Source organism: Polyodon spathula, chromosome 34 (assembly GCF_017654505.1).
Source record: "Polyodon spathula isolate WHYD16114869_AA chromosome 34, ASM1765450v1, whole genome shotgun sequence".
In the NCBI taxonomy this organism is placed as follows: Eukaryota; Metazoa; Chordata; class Actinopteri; order Acipenseriformes; family Polyodontidae; genus Polyodon; species Polyodon spathula.
In genome coordinates this window covers 6,217,681-6,236,546 of record NC_054567.1, presented here as the reverse complement: position 1 = coordinate 6,236,546, position 18,866 = coordinate 6,217,681, and the positions used below count along the sequence as shown (strand labels likewise).

At 39.3% G+C, this 18,866-nt stretch overlaps 2 protein-coding genes across 2 annotated transcripts; one reads left to right on the top strand and one right to left on the bottom strand.

Annotated features, from left to right (window-relative positions):
- Positions 1-1,063: 1,063 nt before the first annotated feature.
- Positions 1,064-7,909, bottom strand: LOC121303631 (actin-related protein 2/3 complex subunit 5-like protein). Its single transcript, XM_041234434.1, has 4 exons — positions 7,199-7,909; positions 3,339-3,411; positions 2,203-2,379; positions 1,064-1,690 (listed from the first exon to the last, which is right to left on the bottom strand). The coding sequence occupies exons 1-4, from the start codon at positions 7,336-7,338 to the stop codon at positions 1,628-1,630; spliced, it is 453 nt and encodes a 150-aa protein (XP_041090368.1). The 5' UTR covers positions 7,339-7,909; the 3' UTR covers positions 1,064-1,627.
- A 4,665-nt stretch (positions 7,910-12,574) lies between these two features.
- LOC121303642 (60S ribosomal protein L35-like) lies at positions 12,575-18,278 on the top strand. The gene is made up of 4 exons (XM_041234446.1): positions 12,575-12,673; positions 14,182-14,318; positions 16,450-16,531; positions 18,091-18,278. Exons 1-4 carry the CDS (start codon positions 12,671-12,673, stop codon positions 18,238-18,240), a joined length of 372 nt encoding a protein of 123 aa, XP_041090380.1. The 5' UTR covers positions 12,575-12,670; the 3' UTR covers positions 18,241-18,278.
- Positions 18,279-18,866: the final 588 nt, after the last annotated feature.

Sequence of the window (18,866 nt, the reverse complement as noted above, 5' to 3'; positions counted from 1 at the left end):
CTTATTCTATTCATTTAATATGTTGATGTATATGCATCATGACACAAGTACTAAATAGTGCATATCGAATTTCAAGGAATTGGTAAGCAATGATACTCACTGTGCAGCACTGGAAATACTTGTCTCATTACTTGAATAGTTTTGACAAATTTAGGAACAAAGATTCCTATTGGTGGGGTAACGTATACTGCCTCAGGTAGTAGCAGACATGTTAGCTACCTGACCTACCTTTCACGACTGTGAAAGAATGTAGCAGACAGACACCAACTAATTGCACTGTCAACACAGAATGGCGCTTTAACAGCTGCGAAGACCATAGTAAAACCAGCTTGGTTCAAAAAGACAAATACACTGTGCTGTACATGAAAACCTTATCTGGGACAACTTCAAGTAAAAACTGAAAATGTTCTAGACATGTTCAAAATGGTAGCCGAATAAGAATCTCTTGCACTGAAACATTGCTTAACTTTCTGATCGTCAAGTCACAATATTGCTCCAACTTCCATTTCTTAAATCAGGACAACTGCTGTTTCTACCAAATCTATGTTTAGCCTTATTTACCTGTTGCTTTCATTTTGTGGAGATGAAGAAAAAGTTTCACTTAGAGCTTATAGTTCAGAAACCATAATGAAAACGTTTGAATTAATAATTTATTTTACATTTATTGTCAATTTGAATTTCACCTCCTTGCTGTAACCCTATTCAAGAAGATCAGTGAGCAGCCTTGTTCCCGCTGCTAAATCGATCGCCTCTTTTCACTCACCATACAAATAGTTGTTACCAAGCTACTGAAGCCCTGGACACAAGGGCCCAGCTTGGCAAGTTAGCAGCACTGAAGCACAAGAAGGTGAACTCGACCCTGACTATTTTCCACCCACACCCTCTGGGAATGCAAAATCTCCATGTGCATCCCCATCCAGGAGCTACATCTTGGCCATTTAAGCATGACTCCACTCCAAACAGCAATGTTTGTACAAGGTTAAGCACTGAGAACCTGCTCATTACCAGCAATACAATTCGGCCTGTTTGGAATATATTTTCAATGATCAATACAGAGGCATTGTTCAATAAAGATGATCCAAGAGCTTTATTTCAGCAGGCACTTCACAATGAAATCAACCCAGTAAAATGAGAATATGGGGAGAAAAAAATAAAATAAAACCCTCAATACTGCCATCTGCCAAATAAAACACTGTACCACACCCCATACAGTACTTCATCTTATGCTCTGTTTATGTGGCACACATTAGGACTGTAAAACATTGGCTACAAACAGCCTGTCAGTTTTGTCAACCTTAAAATTGTCACATCATATTTAAGTTATGTAAAGTAAAAACAAAAATAATGGTAAGGGAATGTGAGGATGTGCAAGATCTTGCATATGATTAAAAAAAATGTACAGCAATACAATAAACTTTCCCTCACAACCTTATTAGCTAAAAATCATTCCAACATACAAGTTTTTTTTCCTTCTCACCAAATATTATTTTCATACAACATTTCCATAAATTTGCATTTGTAGAAGAATGCATTATTGTCATATAAATCTTCTTCCTCATCGAACTGTTCTATCCGTCTCTTCTTGATAGCATTTCCTTCTTCTCGGGTCAAAGCATAGTCTGAGTTTTTAAACAGTCTTTCGTGCCGTGAGGACTCTTACTATAGAGCCTAATCCACCTACTGCAAACGCCTGGGGGTAGAAGTAACGGGGGAGAGATAGGGAACAAGTGTCAGATATTCACTTATTAAAGTAACAAAAATGGGAGGGTGTAAGTTATGGCCTTTCCCCAAGCATACTGTAACCCATTTTAATTTAAGCTAATTGCACTCTGTCCATATAGTTTCTAACCGACCTTTATTTTATACTATAATAAAACAGTTTAGCAATATCTGCTTCATCACTGAATGTCATGCTCTTATTAGATGGAGACAGCACCCAACACTACAGTTTGCTCCCAATGGCTTTGCTCCTGGGAAAGTACTGTTTTCTTGCAGCAGGTACATTGCACAACAAATTGTGTGTGAACCATAAAAAACAAACAAACAAACAAACAAACAAACATTGCAACTCATTGTTAATCCTGGTTAAAATCACAATAGCAACTGGACCACTGTCAATCCAGTTTCTCATCTATAAACATGTTTAAAAGCAGTATAAAAAGTATCATTAGGTTTATAATAGCTAGAGACAGGATAGATTACCTTTTCATGCCACTGCAGTAAGATTGAGCTGCTGTTGTCTGAAGGCTTTTCAAAGCCTTTGTAAATGTACTTCATTAATAAGTCAACAGTGTTCTTGTCTAATGATTTCACTGCCTGCTCTATCTCACTACTTCGAAAAGACGTAAGGACTTTGAGAACTATTCCCTGGGCACGCTCCTAGAGGGGAGAGACAGAAAAGAGATTATAGAGTCGGCATATTCATCTTGCTGCCAGCCAACCAGAATGGGACTTTTGATTGTTGTACATATTACTACTGTTATGTTGCGATTGTGGCTACAACTGTCATTTACTCAAAACACTTTGTGTACATAATCAAAGGAAATAACAAACACGACACAATTATTCATTCAAATGCTGTTGGGAAACTTCTTAACGGAGGGTTCCCAAAATGAATATCAGGAACCACTGTCCTTGGGAAGTGTGTGATTTTCAATGACCATCAATAAATACAAGGTCAAAACTATCATTCTGGGTTGTTCACAAATGCACAGAATTGTGAATTAAAATAGTTCAGAAATCAAAATGATTCAGCTCCCGATAGTCTGTGGCTCTTCCCAGTAAATGGCTGAGCACCTTGTGCCGTACCTCAAGGTCATGCAGGCGGATTTACTTCGAAATGGCCACCACCATGTTTTCAACCTAACAACTCGTTCAATTACAACTGAATACAATTCTGTGCATTTCCCACAACCTCAATCTGAGAAAACTTTCCAAATTACCTACCAGGGGGGCCAACAGCCCAAATCATAAAGTGAAACCAATTTCAAGACAAACCAAAGAGCAGCAATAACAAACAACTGTTAGATAAAGTAATTCTGTACTACGCTGACAGGATAACAATGCTCCCTTCAACCATATATTTAAAAAATGGGGCAGTTCAACAAGCTGCAGTATAAAAGTATTCTTGGCAGGGCAATAACATTTTGTTTGTTGCACCATGGGAATCAAATCCTAGGAGTTGCCTCAGGTGGGAAAACATGTCACAATGCTACACACATCACTGTCCTGCCGTGAATACGTTCGACACGGCAGCATGCTGAACACCCATAACTTACCTTTCAATCCCCCAATAACGTGACATTTTAAATCCGATAAAGGTTAGTACCGATTGTTACCTTCACTGCCTGATTCTTGGTGTTGATTGGAGGATTCCGCAAGGCTGCGTGAAAAGCTGCCATATTGTCCCCTGTGCTTCTCAAGTTAAGGAAAAACAAAAAACTGGTCAATCCTGGCATTTATAACATTGTACCAGATTTATTATTTTTATTTTTTTAATGTTACAAAATCAGGACTCCTGGAACTTCGGTTTTTAATGGATTTTTTTTCAATTCAACAGCTAGTCCCAGTCTATAATACAATCTGCAAATGGGCATTAAACAAAGGTTGTTGCAGTACTTGAATTACAAATAAATGTGCCAGGTATTGATGTGGTTTTTGGCTGTATACTTCCGATAACTGTTTGCTTGCTTTTTAAACATCTCAATTTTCTGACAGCCTGCAATCCTTACTTGGGATGACAGTGTCCCAATGAAAACCAGTTCCATCATCAATTTCTAATCCCTTTCAATTACCCCAGTTACAGATAGGAGTAAGCTTCACTGTGCAGGCAGAGTAGTGATGCAACAATTCAGCAGTACAGATTCTGATGGTTTGGTTTAATCAATGCTCAACCAGGGGCAACACATTACTAAGCAATCCATATGTAGCCATCTGAAGAAAATCTACACGTCCCTGGAGCAAAGCAGCAATGAATATGATTTTTTCTTCCTCCAAAACAAATCTAGACATTGCACAACAGTAATGAAGAGATAATCAGCTCTTTAAAAATAATGAAAGACTTAAAAATATGAGAAATGTCATCACAAATAAAAAACAGCAGTTATATATTAGAGTGGAGCAAGTCCTTCGTAAGGCAGTTCGTCTTTTGCTTGTACAGGAAAGTACAGGACAGCACCCACATTGCAAACAAAGCCAGGCAGCACTGCAGATTAAACCCCTTTGTGAACCATACCCAGCTTCTCATCAGAACCTCCTACGCCTGGTACGTAACACTTCACAATGAACTTCCTGAGAGCACTCTCAGATAATATCACTCTTTAAAGTAAGATGTGTTTCTGTTTTGTCACTTTACAGGAAATTCAAAGTGAAACTGACAGGCACACTGATGCACATGCACTGTTCAATGTCCTGCACTGTAGTGCAGTTTGCATGTTCCACAAGTCTATAGAGCCTGCTACAAAGAAACATTTCATGCAAGTCACTGTTAAGTGCAATGATCATTTGTTTGAACAAAATACATTACTGTACTCCTAATATAAAACTAGCAAGAGGTGACCACTGCAGGAAGCAGCAGGTAAATACTGCTGTAGTTTAAAACCAGTCAAGACAGGGCTGGGGAGAGACACACACATGGATCTGTATTTATTAATGTACACATTTCAGAAGTATAAAGCAGCTTTGCTTTTGCGTACACGGGCTTGCTCACTTAAAAATGATCTTGTTGAATTGCACATGCAAAAAATGGGTTTTCTGTTTCAGTTTCACTGTTTTCTAATGGAAATTAGATACAGATGTTACCAATGTTTGAAAATCAGGCCAGTGGATGAAGCTGGATATGAAATTATCCAAATAAGAGAAGGACTGATAGCCCCAGAGAAGGAAAACGCCCAGATTGTGTGTCACTTCTGTACCAGTACATTGTAACCTAGATCAGTAAGGCTTCAGAGAATTCATTTATCTAGAGCAATTGAGCATCTTCTGCAATACAAAGCTACACATTTTCCCATTAGAGAGCAGTGTCACAAACAATGTAGTGTATCTGTGTAGCAGACTGCAGTACTGCTTAAAAAATAACCTGTAGAAAATGTGAAACATCCCAACAGGACTGCTCTGCAGTATTTACACTAGAAAACTGAGCCAAGGCATTGAAGAATATGTTTTCTCTTCTCCACACATTTACAAAGAATTCCAAAGATAATATGTTAGTGCACAGCACTGGAAAATGAATTATGGTCTGATTTATACATTTGAAACACAACCTTAATAACCAATAAAGTGAGCGCACCCGTAATGAACAGAAAATGTTGCAAAAGACGAAAACGCTTGCAGTTTATTGAATGGGACTAGACAGGCAAGACATGTCTTAGGACTGATACACTGACGTAAAAAAAAAAAAGAAAACACTGCACAATTAGAAACACGCACCAAAACACTCAAGAGAGTATAGGGACCTGGGCACAGGATTGGCAAGAAGTACGCATGGTACTTCAACTGGTTCAGAGAGATACATGAACATCCCTAACCCGAACTGCATCTACTTCCTTCAGGAAAGTTAATCAGCATTCACTACCCCTTGGGAAATAGCAGTTATTACAGCATTATGAACAAAACAACCTGCGTGTACCAGCTAATAACTTACTGTGAACATAAAACCTGCACCCACTGTGACAGAAACAGGGATATGCAGCTTTTATATAATACAGAAAAACATGCCAGGGATTCCATCTGCATTTCAGTCACATGAGAGACGGCACATGTATTTTAAATATTACGGGTCTTATGTTACAAGCAAATTGAGAATCTGGCCCTTTTAATAAACATGCACAGGATTATTCTGATAAAGCTTAACAATGGTGCCAGAAGAGAACAGCACCCTACAGTTCACAGCATGAGCTTTTACTGCAATTACCCTTTTTTGCCCTTCACCTAAATACTCTTTCCAGACTCTGGATGGATGGATTGCTTACTTGAATACTTGAATTATGCAATCCAAAAAGATAACTACCATGTAAATTCCACTCAAAAAAAAAAAACCCTTTCAAAATCAGTAGTGTGACAGATCTGACTTCAAACAGAAAGGTGAAAAACTGGTTCTGTGCTGCAGCTAAAACCTGGGGTAAACCTGCCTAAGCCACTGTTCTGTCACACACTGGGTATATTGGCTTTACTCTCTAATTAGCAACTGAAGTCCACAAAACATAGCAAATAAAGGCTGTCACTAAAACTGGCTTTTACTGTCTATGCGTGATCTATAAGCCAGGTGTGTTTTAAAGTGCTGCTGTTTGAATCCAGCAGTGAAGGTAATAATCTGCAGGGTAATGCCCCGCACAAGCAATCCATATGTGGCCATCTGAAGAAAATCTACACATGTCCTTGGAGCAAAGCAGCAATGAATGTGATTTTTACAGTTCAGAAGCAATTTCACATGCTAGGAGTGTTGAAGCTGGCCTGCATTTACATCATTAATTAAATTCTGCATCTGCTGCACCTGACGTACAGAATGACTGAGGCAGTCTGGTGTAGAAGCGACATTTGCATTGCAGGAAACGGTCGGTATTAAAATTTTAAAGCTGTGTGCTGTTATATAACTATGTTCAGATATCGCCTACGGAGGGACGGGCTATATTTAAACTCCTAAGAATACGTTTCGGGTTCTCTCTGAACTCATCTTGCGAAAAACTTGTATTGCCAACACTTCTATATATATAAAAAAAAAAAAAAAAAAAAAAAAAAAAACCTTAAAATAGGGATCGAGATACCGGTCAAAATGAATAACACCATTGCATTGGACATGTGATGGAAAAATGACAGTTAGCTGTACAAGGAAGTAAACAGCCACACTGTTGCAAAAACAACACTGCAAATACACGATTCACGTCAGTATTTACAGTATTTTCACGATAAACCTATTTTTAAAAAAAAAACAATTACTGTCCTGCCCCATTACTGCATTTCGAACTGCAACAGTACTTATAAACAGCAATAACAGTATCACCTTGAAGAAAATATCTATTTTTTTTTTAAAGCATGATGACTACGTAATGTGCATCGATATATTTTTTTGGTATCTGTAAAAATATGCTTTTTTACCAGCACTAGAGCTCCTAACATGTATCGAATACACTCGTTATGTGATTACACAGTTTCATTTTTTTTTTTTTTTTTTCGTAAAGTACCCTGCTCCGGTAAAGGATATTGCCTGATGAGGCTGTCCACCTCGGCCTCGTCCGGACCCTGTTGCTCGGCCGCTTCCTCCTGCTCGTCCACGAATTTATTCTCATCGTACTCGTCGATATCTACCCTCCGGAACCGCGACGACAGAGTGTTCTTCGCCATCGGGGCACTTGAGGGCGAGCGGATCCCGTCCTACTGCAGCCAGCCGGGTACGAAGCAAGGAGACCTCCGCCCTGCAAGCAGCAGCTCTTGGTGTTTCGGCGCAGACCGTCAGGAAGCCGAATCGCTGCCGCTCCTCTCCAGCCTCCCCCGATAATATGGCAGCTTCGCCGGAGGTGCAGCGGAACCGGAATTACCTCACAGCGGCTGCAGGTCCCTGCGAGTCTGCGGGGTTAGCAGCTTGCTATGGCCGGCGTGAAGGTACATGAACGCGGCTTGACCGCACAGGCACACCAGCACGGTTCGTGGGGTGCAACCGCAGAACAGTCTCGCGTTTTCATTGGCCCTTGTCTGTCGGGGGAATGTAAGGTCAACACGAGTGGGAAAGCTTGGAGGCATTTTAACATCGGGTGCGTTTGCCTCGATTTTGCGTCAAAATACGCGAGTCTGCGCGCATACCCTGTCTGAGTAAAGCAAACTGCTTGACCGCAGCCGGAACAGACAACAGAGTCACGCATGCTCTGGGCGCAGAGTCTGCGCATCCCCTGCTGAGTCTAATACCTCGTTTGCATCGTCAAGCCCACTCGAGGGCAACAATTTGGGCGTGCACCCGAGTGGGCTTGACGATGGAAAGCGGGTTTTCGCTGGAGCTGACCCGTCTTCAAAACAATGGAAGAGCAGTGCAAGAGGGGTGTAGACAACCAGATGCAGGAGTAGTGATCGTGGTAGCGCCACCTAGAGCGGGGGTTTGATTAACACAGAAAAGAGCTGCATAAATTACAACTACAGTATTGTGTAATATAATAAATACATAAATATCCTCCATATGAAACGGATGTACATAACTTTAATTGCTTAAACAGATTCATAATAAAAGATGGTCTTGGGGTTACTGAAATAAGTCTTTGCATAATTTATTTACCAGTCTAGTTATGATGGATCTGTATGGGAACTGTGAATAAAAAAAAAAACTAGTCTTCTGCAAGCAGAAAATCACTCAAGCCGGTCTGCATGATTGTGCAGTCGACTGCGCTGGGAAAACTCCCAAAGCTCTCCGACTGCGCAGACCGTGACATCGGGCGCACACTCCTGACTGCAACGCAGACTTTTTAGGAACGCAGCGATTGTGATCGATAAGACAGAGGTCGTGTTACAGCGCAGTTCTGCACAGATGCGCGTTTCGAGGGTTGCTGCATGACGTCGTTAAGCTCCACACAGTGCAATCCGTGCAGATTCTGCACAGCGCAGCACAGCTCTGAAAAGTTGTTGTAGTGCTGCGTGCGCATCTCGTAATTTAGGTCGTGCTTCATTCACCCTCAACACCCCTACCACGTGACGATAAACAGTATAAGAGAGGGGGAACATAGTATTGTTGATCCACGGCTAATACCCCACGAACTTTAGGTTTGGGGTTATTGTTATTAAATAAACCGTTTTAGTAAATTCATCATCCGGCTGATCGGCTGTAGTTTAGAATGATGACGCACGCAACACCACGCTGCGTGAGCTACGCTGTGGGAGCCTTCGTTCTGCAGTAATACCCCTCGGCCTGCCAATCGTAATTCAAATAGCTACTAACATTACTGATGGCCTTGTTAGTGGAGAGGAACCACGTGTTATCTGTATGCAAAGAGGGGTGAACAGCCTTGTCAACGCTATAGTAAATACATGCCTCACTATCTTGTAAAGCACTTTGTGATGGTCATTCAAAATGATCTAGACAGCATTCAGAACTGGGCAGACACATGGCAAATGACATTTAATAGAGAAAAGTGTAAGGTACTGCATGCAGGCAATACAAAGGTACATTATAAATATAATATAGGAGATACTGAAATTGAAGAAGGAATCTATGAAAAAGGCATAAGAGTTTATGTTGACTCAGAAATGTCTTCATCTAGATAATGTGGGGAAGCTATAAAAAAAAGGCCAACAAAATACTCCGCTATACAATGAAAAGTGTTGAATTTAAATCAAGGGAAGTAATGTTAAAACTGTACAATGCATTAGTAAGACCTCATCTTGAATATTGTGTGCAGTTCTGGTCACCTCGCTACAAATAGGATATTGCTAGAAAGAGTGCAAAGAAGAGAGACCAGAATTATTCCGGCTTTAAAAGGCATGTCGTATGCAGACAGGCCAAAATAATTTAATCTATTCAGTCTTGAACAAAGAAAACTACACAGCGATCTGATTCAAGCATTTAAAATTCTAAAAGGTATTGACAATGTCGACTCAAGGGACTTTTTCGACCTGAAAAAAGAAACAAGGACCAGGGGTCACAAATGGAGATTAGATAAAGGGGCATTCAGAATTGAAAATAGGAGGCACTTTTTAACAAAGAGAATTGTGAGAGTCTGGAACTAACTCCCCAGTAATGTTGTTGAAGCTGACACCTTGGGATCCTTCAAGAAGCTGCTTGAGAATTTCAGAAGGGTTAACAATGTTAATTACAGTTTTAAATGCAGGTAGAGAGCAGCAAGCCTAATTATAAACAACCCATCTTGCATTTTTTGGAGAGGTCTGAAACTCGCCGAGCAATGGAAGATTGGCTTATGCTGCCAGCATACCACATTTCAAGAGCCCTCTTTACCACACCAGACAGATTGCCATTTCTCACAGTTAATGAATATTTTACCAATACAGTAAAATAATATTCATGTTAAGTTGTTGAAGGGCATTGGTCTCTTAAAACCCATACGCGAAAGAGCTGCAATAGGCCTGTATTGTATTTTGTGTGTGTGTGTGATAGCTGAATAAAATATGTTGAATTCTGCCATTCTATTCTATTAAACCCCTAAGCATGACTAGATATTGACGGACATTATATAATCAAGAGATGTCCTTTTTTCTGAATGCTATGTTCCTATTCAAAAATGTGTTTTAATATTGACCTTCAGTAACAGAAAACGTCTGCTTTAATGACTTTTCATGTCTCTATTTCAGTGCATAGTTTCCTCATTATAATAAAGAAATAAGCTTTTTTTTTTTAAAAAAAAACCCAAAACATTTACATTTGATTGTTTCTTCATAAAAAATAATGTTTTACATTTGTGCTTAACATGATAGTGTATATCAAGTAATAGTCATCCATAATTTGTTATATTAGTACTGCAAAATACCCTATAATATATTTGAATTGAAAGGTTCTGGAAAGCACGTCTATCTCTCTCTCTCTGATCACAATGTTAAAATGCCTCCAAGCTTTCCCACTTGTGATGACCTCATAATCCTCCAACAGACCAATCAAAACGTGAATCTGTTATGCGGCGCCATCTCCAAAACTGGGTCTGTGTTACACCTCGTCTGACAGCTCGTAGAGCAGGAAGTCTTCTTTTTAGGGTTTGCTGGTGCATACCATCTAAATGGAGATGATGCACACCTTCTACTATATATACACACACACACACACATATGATTCTATTGTAGTTCTTCCCTTATATTTTCTCCCATGTCCCTACGCTTTTTATACATTTGAATATACATTTCTCTTTCTCCATTTGTTTTTCTCTCCCTTCTATATGATTTACTATTGCTACTTCAATTTCCCTTAACTTTCTGTTTAATCTGATTCTTTGCTAAATATATGCATTGCATTTCCTGAATATATGTTCTGCTGTTCTCACGACTCCCAGTCCTGTATAAATGATTAAATGCTGTATGTCCTAACATAGTCCTAACCATTAATATTAGTCTCTTCCTCCTTGTTTTTCTGTTTCTCCGTATGTTTGTATTTCCCTATTTTTGAGTGATTTTTACAATTAACATTTTATAATGTTCTTGCTATACACCCATTATGTTTGTTTTAGCCACAGCATTCACCTCTGCAGTACTGTGGCAAAGTGGCTGCTGATTATTAACAAGTGCAGAGGTGATGCAATGCAGGAATAAAACAGACACAGATTTGTAATCCGGTATGGAAAAGCCTATTTTTATCCTTTGTAATCCTGGTCTCTGGTTATACACAGCGATGCGTAAAACACTCTTTATCTGCTACCCATTTCACATCTGCTATTGCTTTCAACAAATGTAATCTTTCTTTATACTTACTTGCATTTGCATCATACATGGGAGGGGTCATACGATCAGCAGATGTTTTAGCCGCAGGAAGAGCACAGCGTGTGGTTTTAACTAACGTTGACTTAACCCTTATTTATAAACATCAAACATACCAAATCAAGTGTTCAATGCAGAACTGTATTGTCAGCACGTTAGCACGTATGAAACAGTGCGTAATAAGAACGTGTTCTACTCGCCTACTTTATTTTATTCTGCGTACATCTTTACATCCAGCACTACACTATCTTTTAATCATAAACGAACAGGTTTAATCACCAATCCTACCAGGATTCCTCAATTATACGATCACAGAAATTATTACAGAATTCACAATTCTGCACAAACATTTTCAGAAACTGTCTCACATAGGAAACAATTTTTTGTATTCTTGTTATTTTTAAATCAGAAATGCAGGGATGTTGATTTGCTGTAGTTTATTTCGGTGCCTGCAGCACCACCCAACAGCTTCCGTCTAAACTACAGGATGAATCAGGCACACAGAATATAACTGCAAATGTCTGGGCTGACTAGAACCAGAATCTGTACTATCTTGTATTTCACCTGCACTCGTGTCTAACCCTGATGTAACTCTCAACACTGTTATCTGCTCTTGAACTGCCCCGATATCAAATCATACTGTGTTGTGTATTTGCTCTTATTAGGACTGAAGTCGCCTTGGGTAAGGACCTCTGCTAATAAATAAATAATAAAATAATAATAATAATAATAATAATAATAAATAATAATAATAATAATAATAATAATAATAATAATAATAATAATAAGCCGTGTTAATGTACAGTAGAATAATACATCGGCGTCAGCTATGCCACGTCTTTATCATTAATATTACATACTATTATTATTATTATTATTATTATTATTATTATTATTATTATTATTATTATTATTATTATTATTTAAAAATAGTTGTTTTTAAATCATTTTATATAAAACGATAAAGTCTGAGAGCCAATTTAGCCTGAAATTTACCCAGCATATAAGAATGATTGAAATTCCACTCATTTGAGAGTCTTCCCCCTTTTTAATTAGCTTTAAAAAAAGTGAACCCCGAAAACATTGACAGCGCCATGTTGTTTGGAACCAGGTAGCAACCGTCTCTAAGGAAGTGAGGGACGGAAGCACCAGAGCCGCACCACGCATTGGATTAGCCCGAACTCCCCTGCTTTGCGAGGGAGACTTGGTTCAGCCCGTAACCCGGTAGAGGTTCACCTGACCCTGTGCGTTCCCTTTCCTGTGGCAGCCAGAAGTGACGATGGTGAGAGTTTGCGCTTCTCAGAACTGAATCCAATGCAATCCTTTCTAATTTAACACCCGCAACGCGAAACAAATGCACAGAATCGTGAAGTACACTAGCATCTACACGAACCAGGCTGAATCAAGAGTACTGCGGTCCGATTTTATAATGAAATGACGTTTAGTCGTGCCCTCCTTCAGATCCGGGGGAGTCGTGGCTGCCATTTCCACTTCTTGAGTGCCGTTGTAAAGTAGTCTGGCATGTTTACAGTATGCTGTGCACACTATGCAGGAGAACACGTTTCTTTATTATTGGGCCGCGGTAAACACATTCCAGTCTAAAATGTGTGTGTGTGTTACAGTGTTTTATCAGTGGCTGGCTCTCCCACACTGCGTTGCAGCAGGTCGTTACAATGCCGATAATGTAGCTTTCTTGATTTGCTGCGGATAGTTGTACGACTATGAAGAAAAGTGAACTTCTTGTTAGTTGCACTAAAATCATGCCTTGCTTTGAACGCTGGTTTGCATTTTGAAACGGAGTAACGGGGAGGGAGGCGAAGCCCCGCACATGTAAACAGACACGCAGGAGTTGTGAATACTGAGCCAGGTGATGCTAGCAGTCATCTGGGATCTCTCTCGGGTGGGTTTGGTAAAGTTCACGCCTGCCACGCTAACTGCCATGTTGTTTCTAGGGTAGCTGTTCTCCAGGCATATCGGGTAAACAGAATCAATTCTTTACATTTTTTTAATGTTTGCATCTCACTAGGAGCATATTTGATTTCATCGTGCTGTTGTCCTGGGAGAGTTAACGTTAGTACTAGGGCTACGGGATTTTTCATGTCCGGATGTTGGCATATCATTTAAATATTCGTTCGTTTTAAAGTAATTCGTCCTATTGCTCAGGACACAGACAGAGACAGTGCCTTTATTTTACAGCAAGATGTTACAATCTGTAACTCGTTACAGTAGAGGAATATCCCAGGAGTGAAGAATACGCTGTGTAGGCCTTACTTTACCCCAGTGAATGAAATACAGAACAACGGGGACTCATCGTTTTGGTTCTCGTTTGATTCCATTCCACTTTTAACAAAAAAATCACTACACATTTCCATCATGTTGGGCACAGTTAAGCGAGAGGCATTCAGTGCTGCCTTCGCTCTGACCCATGAGAATCTGACTTGCTCTGTTGCGTTAGGTAGAGATCACTGTCTACTCGGTCTGCTGTGTTGATGCTATATATATATATATATATATATATATATATATATATATATATATATATATATATAAAATGTACGTATGTGTGTGCAGGGTATTGTTGTAATTTCTACTAGCGAATACGAACATCTGAATTTTGTATCTGAATACATGTAAAAAATATTATTTTGTATATTTTCCCCAGCACTAGTTAAAGTAAATTTCTGCTAAATGTTATGAGTTGAAAAGGTATAAAGGTGAGGGTTCAGAAATGGTTGGTCTTGACCCTGTAAGCTGAGTGCACTGCTGAATGCTACAGTAATTTTTGTACAGGCGAAGATCAAGGCCCGAGACCTGCGCGGTAAGAAGAAGGAGGAGCTGCTGAAGCAGCTGGATGACCTCAAGGTGGAGCTGTCCCAGTTGCGTGTCGCCAAGGTGACTGGCGGAGCTGCATCCAAACTCTCCAAGATGTAAGTAATGGGCTGCTGCATCACAAACTAGCTTTCAGAGCACTGTGCTGACCCCTGGCAAGGCAGGCCAGTGTTTCAGGAGAAAGCTAAACATATACCTGAGATTTAACAATGCAGTATACAGTAGAACCTCAGAGATACGAGCACCAAACTTACCAACTGACCGCTCAGCCGAATACCAGTTGGAGGTATGCAATCACTCAACCGTGCCTGCAGTGCAGCCAAAACCCTGTTTTAAAAAAAAAAATGAAGTGCAAGGTTAACCTACTGAAATAAGAACAGGGAAATGGAAACGTGTTGCACTTTCAATTGAAAGAAAATGCTGAAAATATTTCCAAAGCTGACAGCGGTACAATCCTCAGTGATGGGAATACGGTATCAGGAAATTTAAGTGATATTAAAGTCCAAAGAAAAAAATCCAACAATTTGCAAAGGAGGTGAAGACAGCAGAGCATTAAAAAAACAATGTATCGTAAACCTCTGAGGAGAAGGATTTTCATAAAGCACTCCATAAGCAGCGTGCTGGTCACGGAGAGGGCAACATCTCTGTACCAACAAGTATATCCAGATAGAGGTGAGACAGATTTCACTTCTAAACAAAGCAAAGTCATTGTTGTTCTGAATGACTTGAGCAAGCTGCACAAATGCAGATTGTTTAAAATTAAAACAAGAACTACTTTAACCCAGGTTTTCCTGAACGTTTAATCTGTGTTTTTGCTACAGTTATAATTTGAATAGTAAGTTCAATTTAGCATTTTTCAATGTATTGTAGTTTTAAAGCTGTGTTGCATCATTATTCTGTATCAGGCTGTGATAGCAGGTGTACCCATTTATTAAAACCATTGAAAACTCATTTTCAGAGTTAGACATTTCAGACTTGTGAACAACCTCCATTCCCATGGTGTTCGTAACTGAGGTTCTACTGTATTTAAGAGAAGTGCATGCCATTGTTGCCGGTGGTCTTTGCATTTTTATAAATCTGCGAGCATTTATTTAGTGTCTGCAAAAGCCCAGTGTCAGTTTTGTTGACTTGTATGGTAAATAATTGTATTTTGGAACAGTAAACCTCCAGATGCTGTTGACCCAATCTGCTGCAACACTGGCCATGTTGGTAAAGTAGGGCTACTGACTCTTCCATTCTGGGGAATAGCAAATTCTGTTTTCCCCACATTGTATCAACTTATTAATAATAAAACATGACATTTGAACAAATGTAATGTTGATAGTTAAAATAAGTACACTAAATATTACCACAACTTTATATTAAAACCAAGATTTTCAATTAGACTCTTGTTGCTGTAATAGAAAGTAAAGCACCTGAAGAAGCTTCACACAGTCATAATGTTTATAAAGGAAACTTCATTATATTCTGATTTCCGATTTTACCCTATCATTTCATATAAAAAGCAAAGCCTGAAAAAAAGCGGATTTTACATAAAACTTGAAATTTAGCTAAAAATCTTCCCAAAATATTCTCAAAGTGCCTGATTCCGTGATTGTGAAAAATCAGTAGCCCTAGTAAAGATGCAGAAACCTAACTTTATTTCTGCAACTACCTCATGAAATTTGAATTACTTTTCCCACGTATGCTGCAATACTGTCTTTGTCACAATACAGTAATCTACTTTGGTTGCTGAGTGAGAAAGGGAAGTTTGTCAGTATTTTAGGTTATTCTTTATAATAGAGTAAGGTAAGTTCCTAAAGATTCAATTGCAAGACAGTCACCCAGCACTGGTCTCGACTCTGATAGATACAGTGTGAATTGGTTCTTGCTAAAGGAATTCCTCCTGAGCTGCATGCAGGGGTGTCTTCCTGGTCATACATGCTGTTCAGGAGGTACAGTTCACAAATTGTTTCAAATGGTTGATTTTAATTCAAAGTATTAATAGTTTGGGTTTGGCTACTTACCTGTTCAAACCAAGTGTTTCTATTGCACACTTTTTTCATAATGGCTTTTATTCAAAAGCTCTACCACATATGATGCAGTACTGTCTCTGCCCTTTGATATTTCTGTTGCATTCTTATGAAGTGGGGGATTAAGTTTAGTTGTTTGTAACAAGGTGCATGTTTAATAATACTGAATGTCCAGGTGCAAATCTGCCTTGTTTACACCCGTTCCTCCATCTTGCAGCTGTGTTGTGCGCAAGTCCATTGCCAGAGTTCTGACTGTAATTAACCAGACGCAGAAGGAGAATCTGAGGAAATTCTACAAAGTAAGTACATTTGGAATGCAGTTTGGTTATATCGAATTTATTACATTGTACTAGAGCCAGAAGTGATTTACTGGTAATGCTTACTACAGTCAGCACTCGGATACACATCAGTCGTGTTTTACCATTCTTGTATTATGAATAAAATCAATCCCCATTATATATATGTAGCAAATTATTGCAGTTACCCGACGCATGCGATTTCTGACTCGGACGCCAGTTTGATACAAAGCCCATCTCTTCAGTGTTACAATTGACTTGTTTAATGTAAAAGTTAATCATCACAGTTTTAGTGTAATTTTTTTAAATCTGTGATCTTTAGTTGCTTTTGTGCATTTTCATTAGTGAACTGTGACATTAGGGTCTTTATTGTGCACTGCAGTTACACAGCGTTTTTTTGTTTTTTTTAATCCAAAAACAAAGCGTTAATGGTGAATTTTAGATGTGCTACAATCCGCACCAGATTAGACCAGGCACGATAATGTAAAAGTTAATCATTAAACAGTTTTAGATACTGTGATGCATTTATTTTACTTATGTGATCTTTAGTTGCTTTTTGACATATCTTTTTCATGTTCCCTGAAAAAAGACAAGTATTTGTCTTCACTGCTGTATTCTCCCCTAACTCATGCGCTAACAAATTTCAATGAAAAAATCAGTGAATGACCCCTCTGGCTGAAAAACGAAACTAACAGGAGTACTGTCTTCAGATAGCTAAACCATGCCAAAGAAAAGAGAAATACGTGTTACAATATATGCGTCTCTGTGCAGTTCCTCAAACCCATTCTTTCTTTCTGTACAAGGTAGGTGTGTGTGTGTGTAGGGCAGGGGTTGTTTTGGTGGTAGGGGGCAGGTTACCACATACTCACCTACATGCAAGTCAAATCAGATGAAATAGTCAGTCAGATATGTGTCACGCTCGTTTTAACCGTCGCAAGTCAAAATTTTATAAGTTCGGATATTTGAGTGCTGAATGTCGTAGACGTTTAAGGATACTACTTTATAGTTTGCAGGGGCTGGGTACAATAAACATGTTAGCTAGACTTGCCTCCCAAGTTGAATTTGAAATCCACCACCAAGAAAGAGTTTAGTCGTCCTGGGGTGTCCTCGGTTCACCGCACACCAGCGACCCCTGTGGTCTAGCCGGGCGCCTGGGGGCGTGCCTGTAAGTTGCCCAGAGCTGCGTTCTCCTCAGACGCTGTAGCTCTGAGGTGGCTCATGCCACATGCTTCGGAGGACAGCGTGTGTTCGTCGTTGCCGCTCCCCAGTCAGCGTGGGGGTGGTAACGGTGAGCTGAGCCTAAAAATAATTGGCTATTCCAAATTGGGAGAAAAAATGATAAACAATTGTCGACTACTATATTTAAAAAAAAAAAAAAAAATTAGTCATGAAGTAACCTTCGTTCAAAAAGTGTTATGGACCATAGATATGACATTGAGCGAAGCTTCTGGTTGAAATGTTTTTTAAAGTGGATAGGTCTTGGATAATGCATTTGGTGGTTGGGTCATTCTATGATCAAAGTGTTTGGAAGTGCTAACCAAATGTTTTTTTTTTTTTTTTAGGGCAAGAAGTACAAGCCTTTGGATTTGAGGCCCAAGAAGACTCGTGCCATGCGTCGCAGGCTGACCAAACACGAAGAGAGCTTGAAGACCAAGAAGCAGCAGAGAAAGGAACGCCTCTACCCCATCCGCAAATACGCTGTCAAGGCATAAGTTTGTTCTCCTTGTATGGAATAAAACACAAAAAAGCATTTCAGTTTCATTGTCACATTTGTATGTATTTATAAGAAACATGGCAAGCATCTTGTGCATTCTTGCAAAAACTATTGTATTAGAATGAAATGTTCGTCTTTTTTAGGATGGAAATGCGCAGAAGACTTATTAGGTGCGTTTACACAAGCACACAATCCGAAATGAGCAGACAAGAGGACGTATTCCGGAATGTCTTAGTAGCGTAAACGCTATCGAACGTGTTCCGGAATCCGTTGTCTTATCCTCGTAAAAGTTGAGTTCGTATTCCGGACTGAGAGGACGAGGATGGATTCCAGTATACGAGTGTAAACACCCGAGGAAATATTCCGGCAAGATTGGAGAAAATACACACCAGACACTGTATGCCAACCAACAATGCCATCCCAGTGCTGCCTTCCCAAAATCCAGAAACGCCAACAAGAAAATATTTACATCTTCCAAGCTGTACCATCTAAAAGTTCAGCTTATTTCTATGCTTTTTTTTTTACATTTTTTATAATGGGTAGTTATGTTCAGTCTGAGTTTTTATTTATTTATTTATTTATTTTTTAATGCATTTGTTTTTACATTTTTCGATGTGTAGACTG

Excerpts from the sequence above, each read along its gene's own strand:
- LOC121303631 (XM_041234434.1), bottom strand. The coding sequence starts at position 7,338 with ATGGCGAAGAACACTCTGTCGTCGCGGTTCCGGAGGGTAGATATCGAC. Across the intron at positions 3,412-7,198 it reads GTGGACAGCCTCATCAGGCA|AGGGGACAATATGGCAGCTT; the intron begins ATATCCTTTACC and ends CTTGAGAAGCAC. Across the intron at positions 2,380-3,338 it reads CCAAGAATCAGGCAGTGAAG|GAGCGTGCCCAGGGAATAGT; the intron begins GTAACAATCGGT and ends TCTCCCCTCTAG.
- LOC121303642 (XM_041234446.1), top strand. Across the intron at positions 14,319-16,449 it reads GCATCCAAACTCTCCAAGAT|CTGTGTTGTGCGCAAGTCCA; the intron begins GTAAGTAATGGG and ends TCCATCTTGCAG. Across the intron at positions 16,532-18,090 it reads ATCTGAGGAAATTCTACAAA|GGCAAGAAGTACAAGCCTTT; the intron begins GTAAGTACATTT and ends TTTTTTTTTTAG.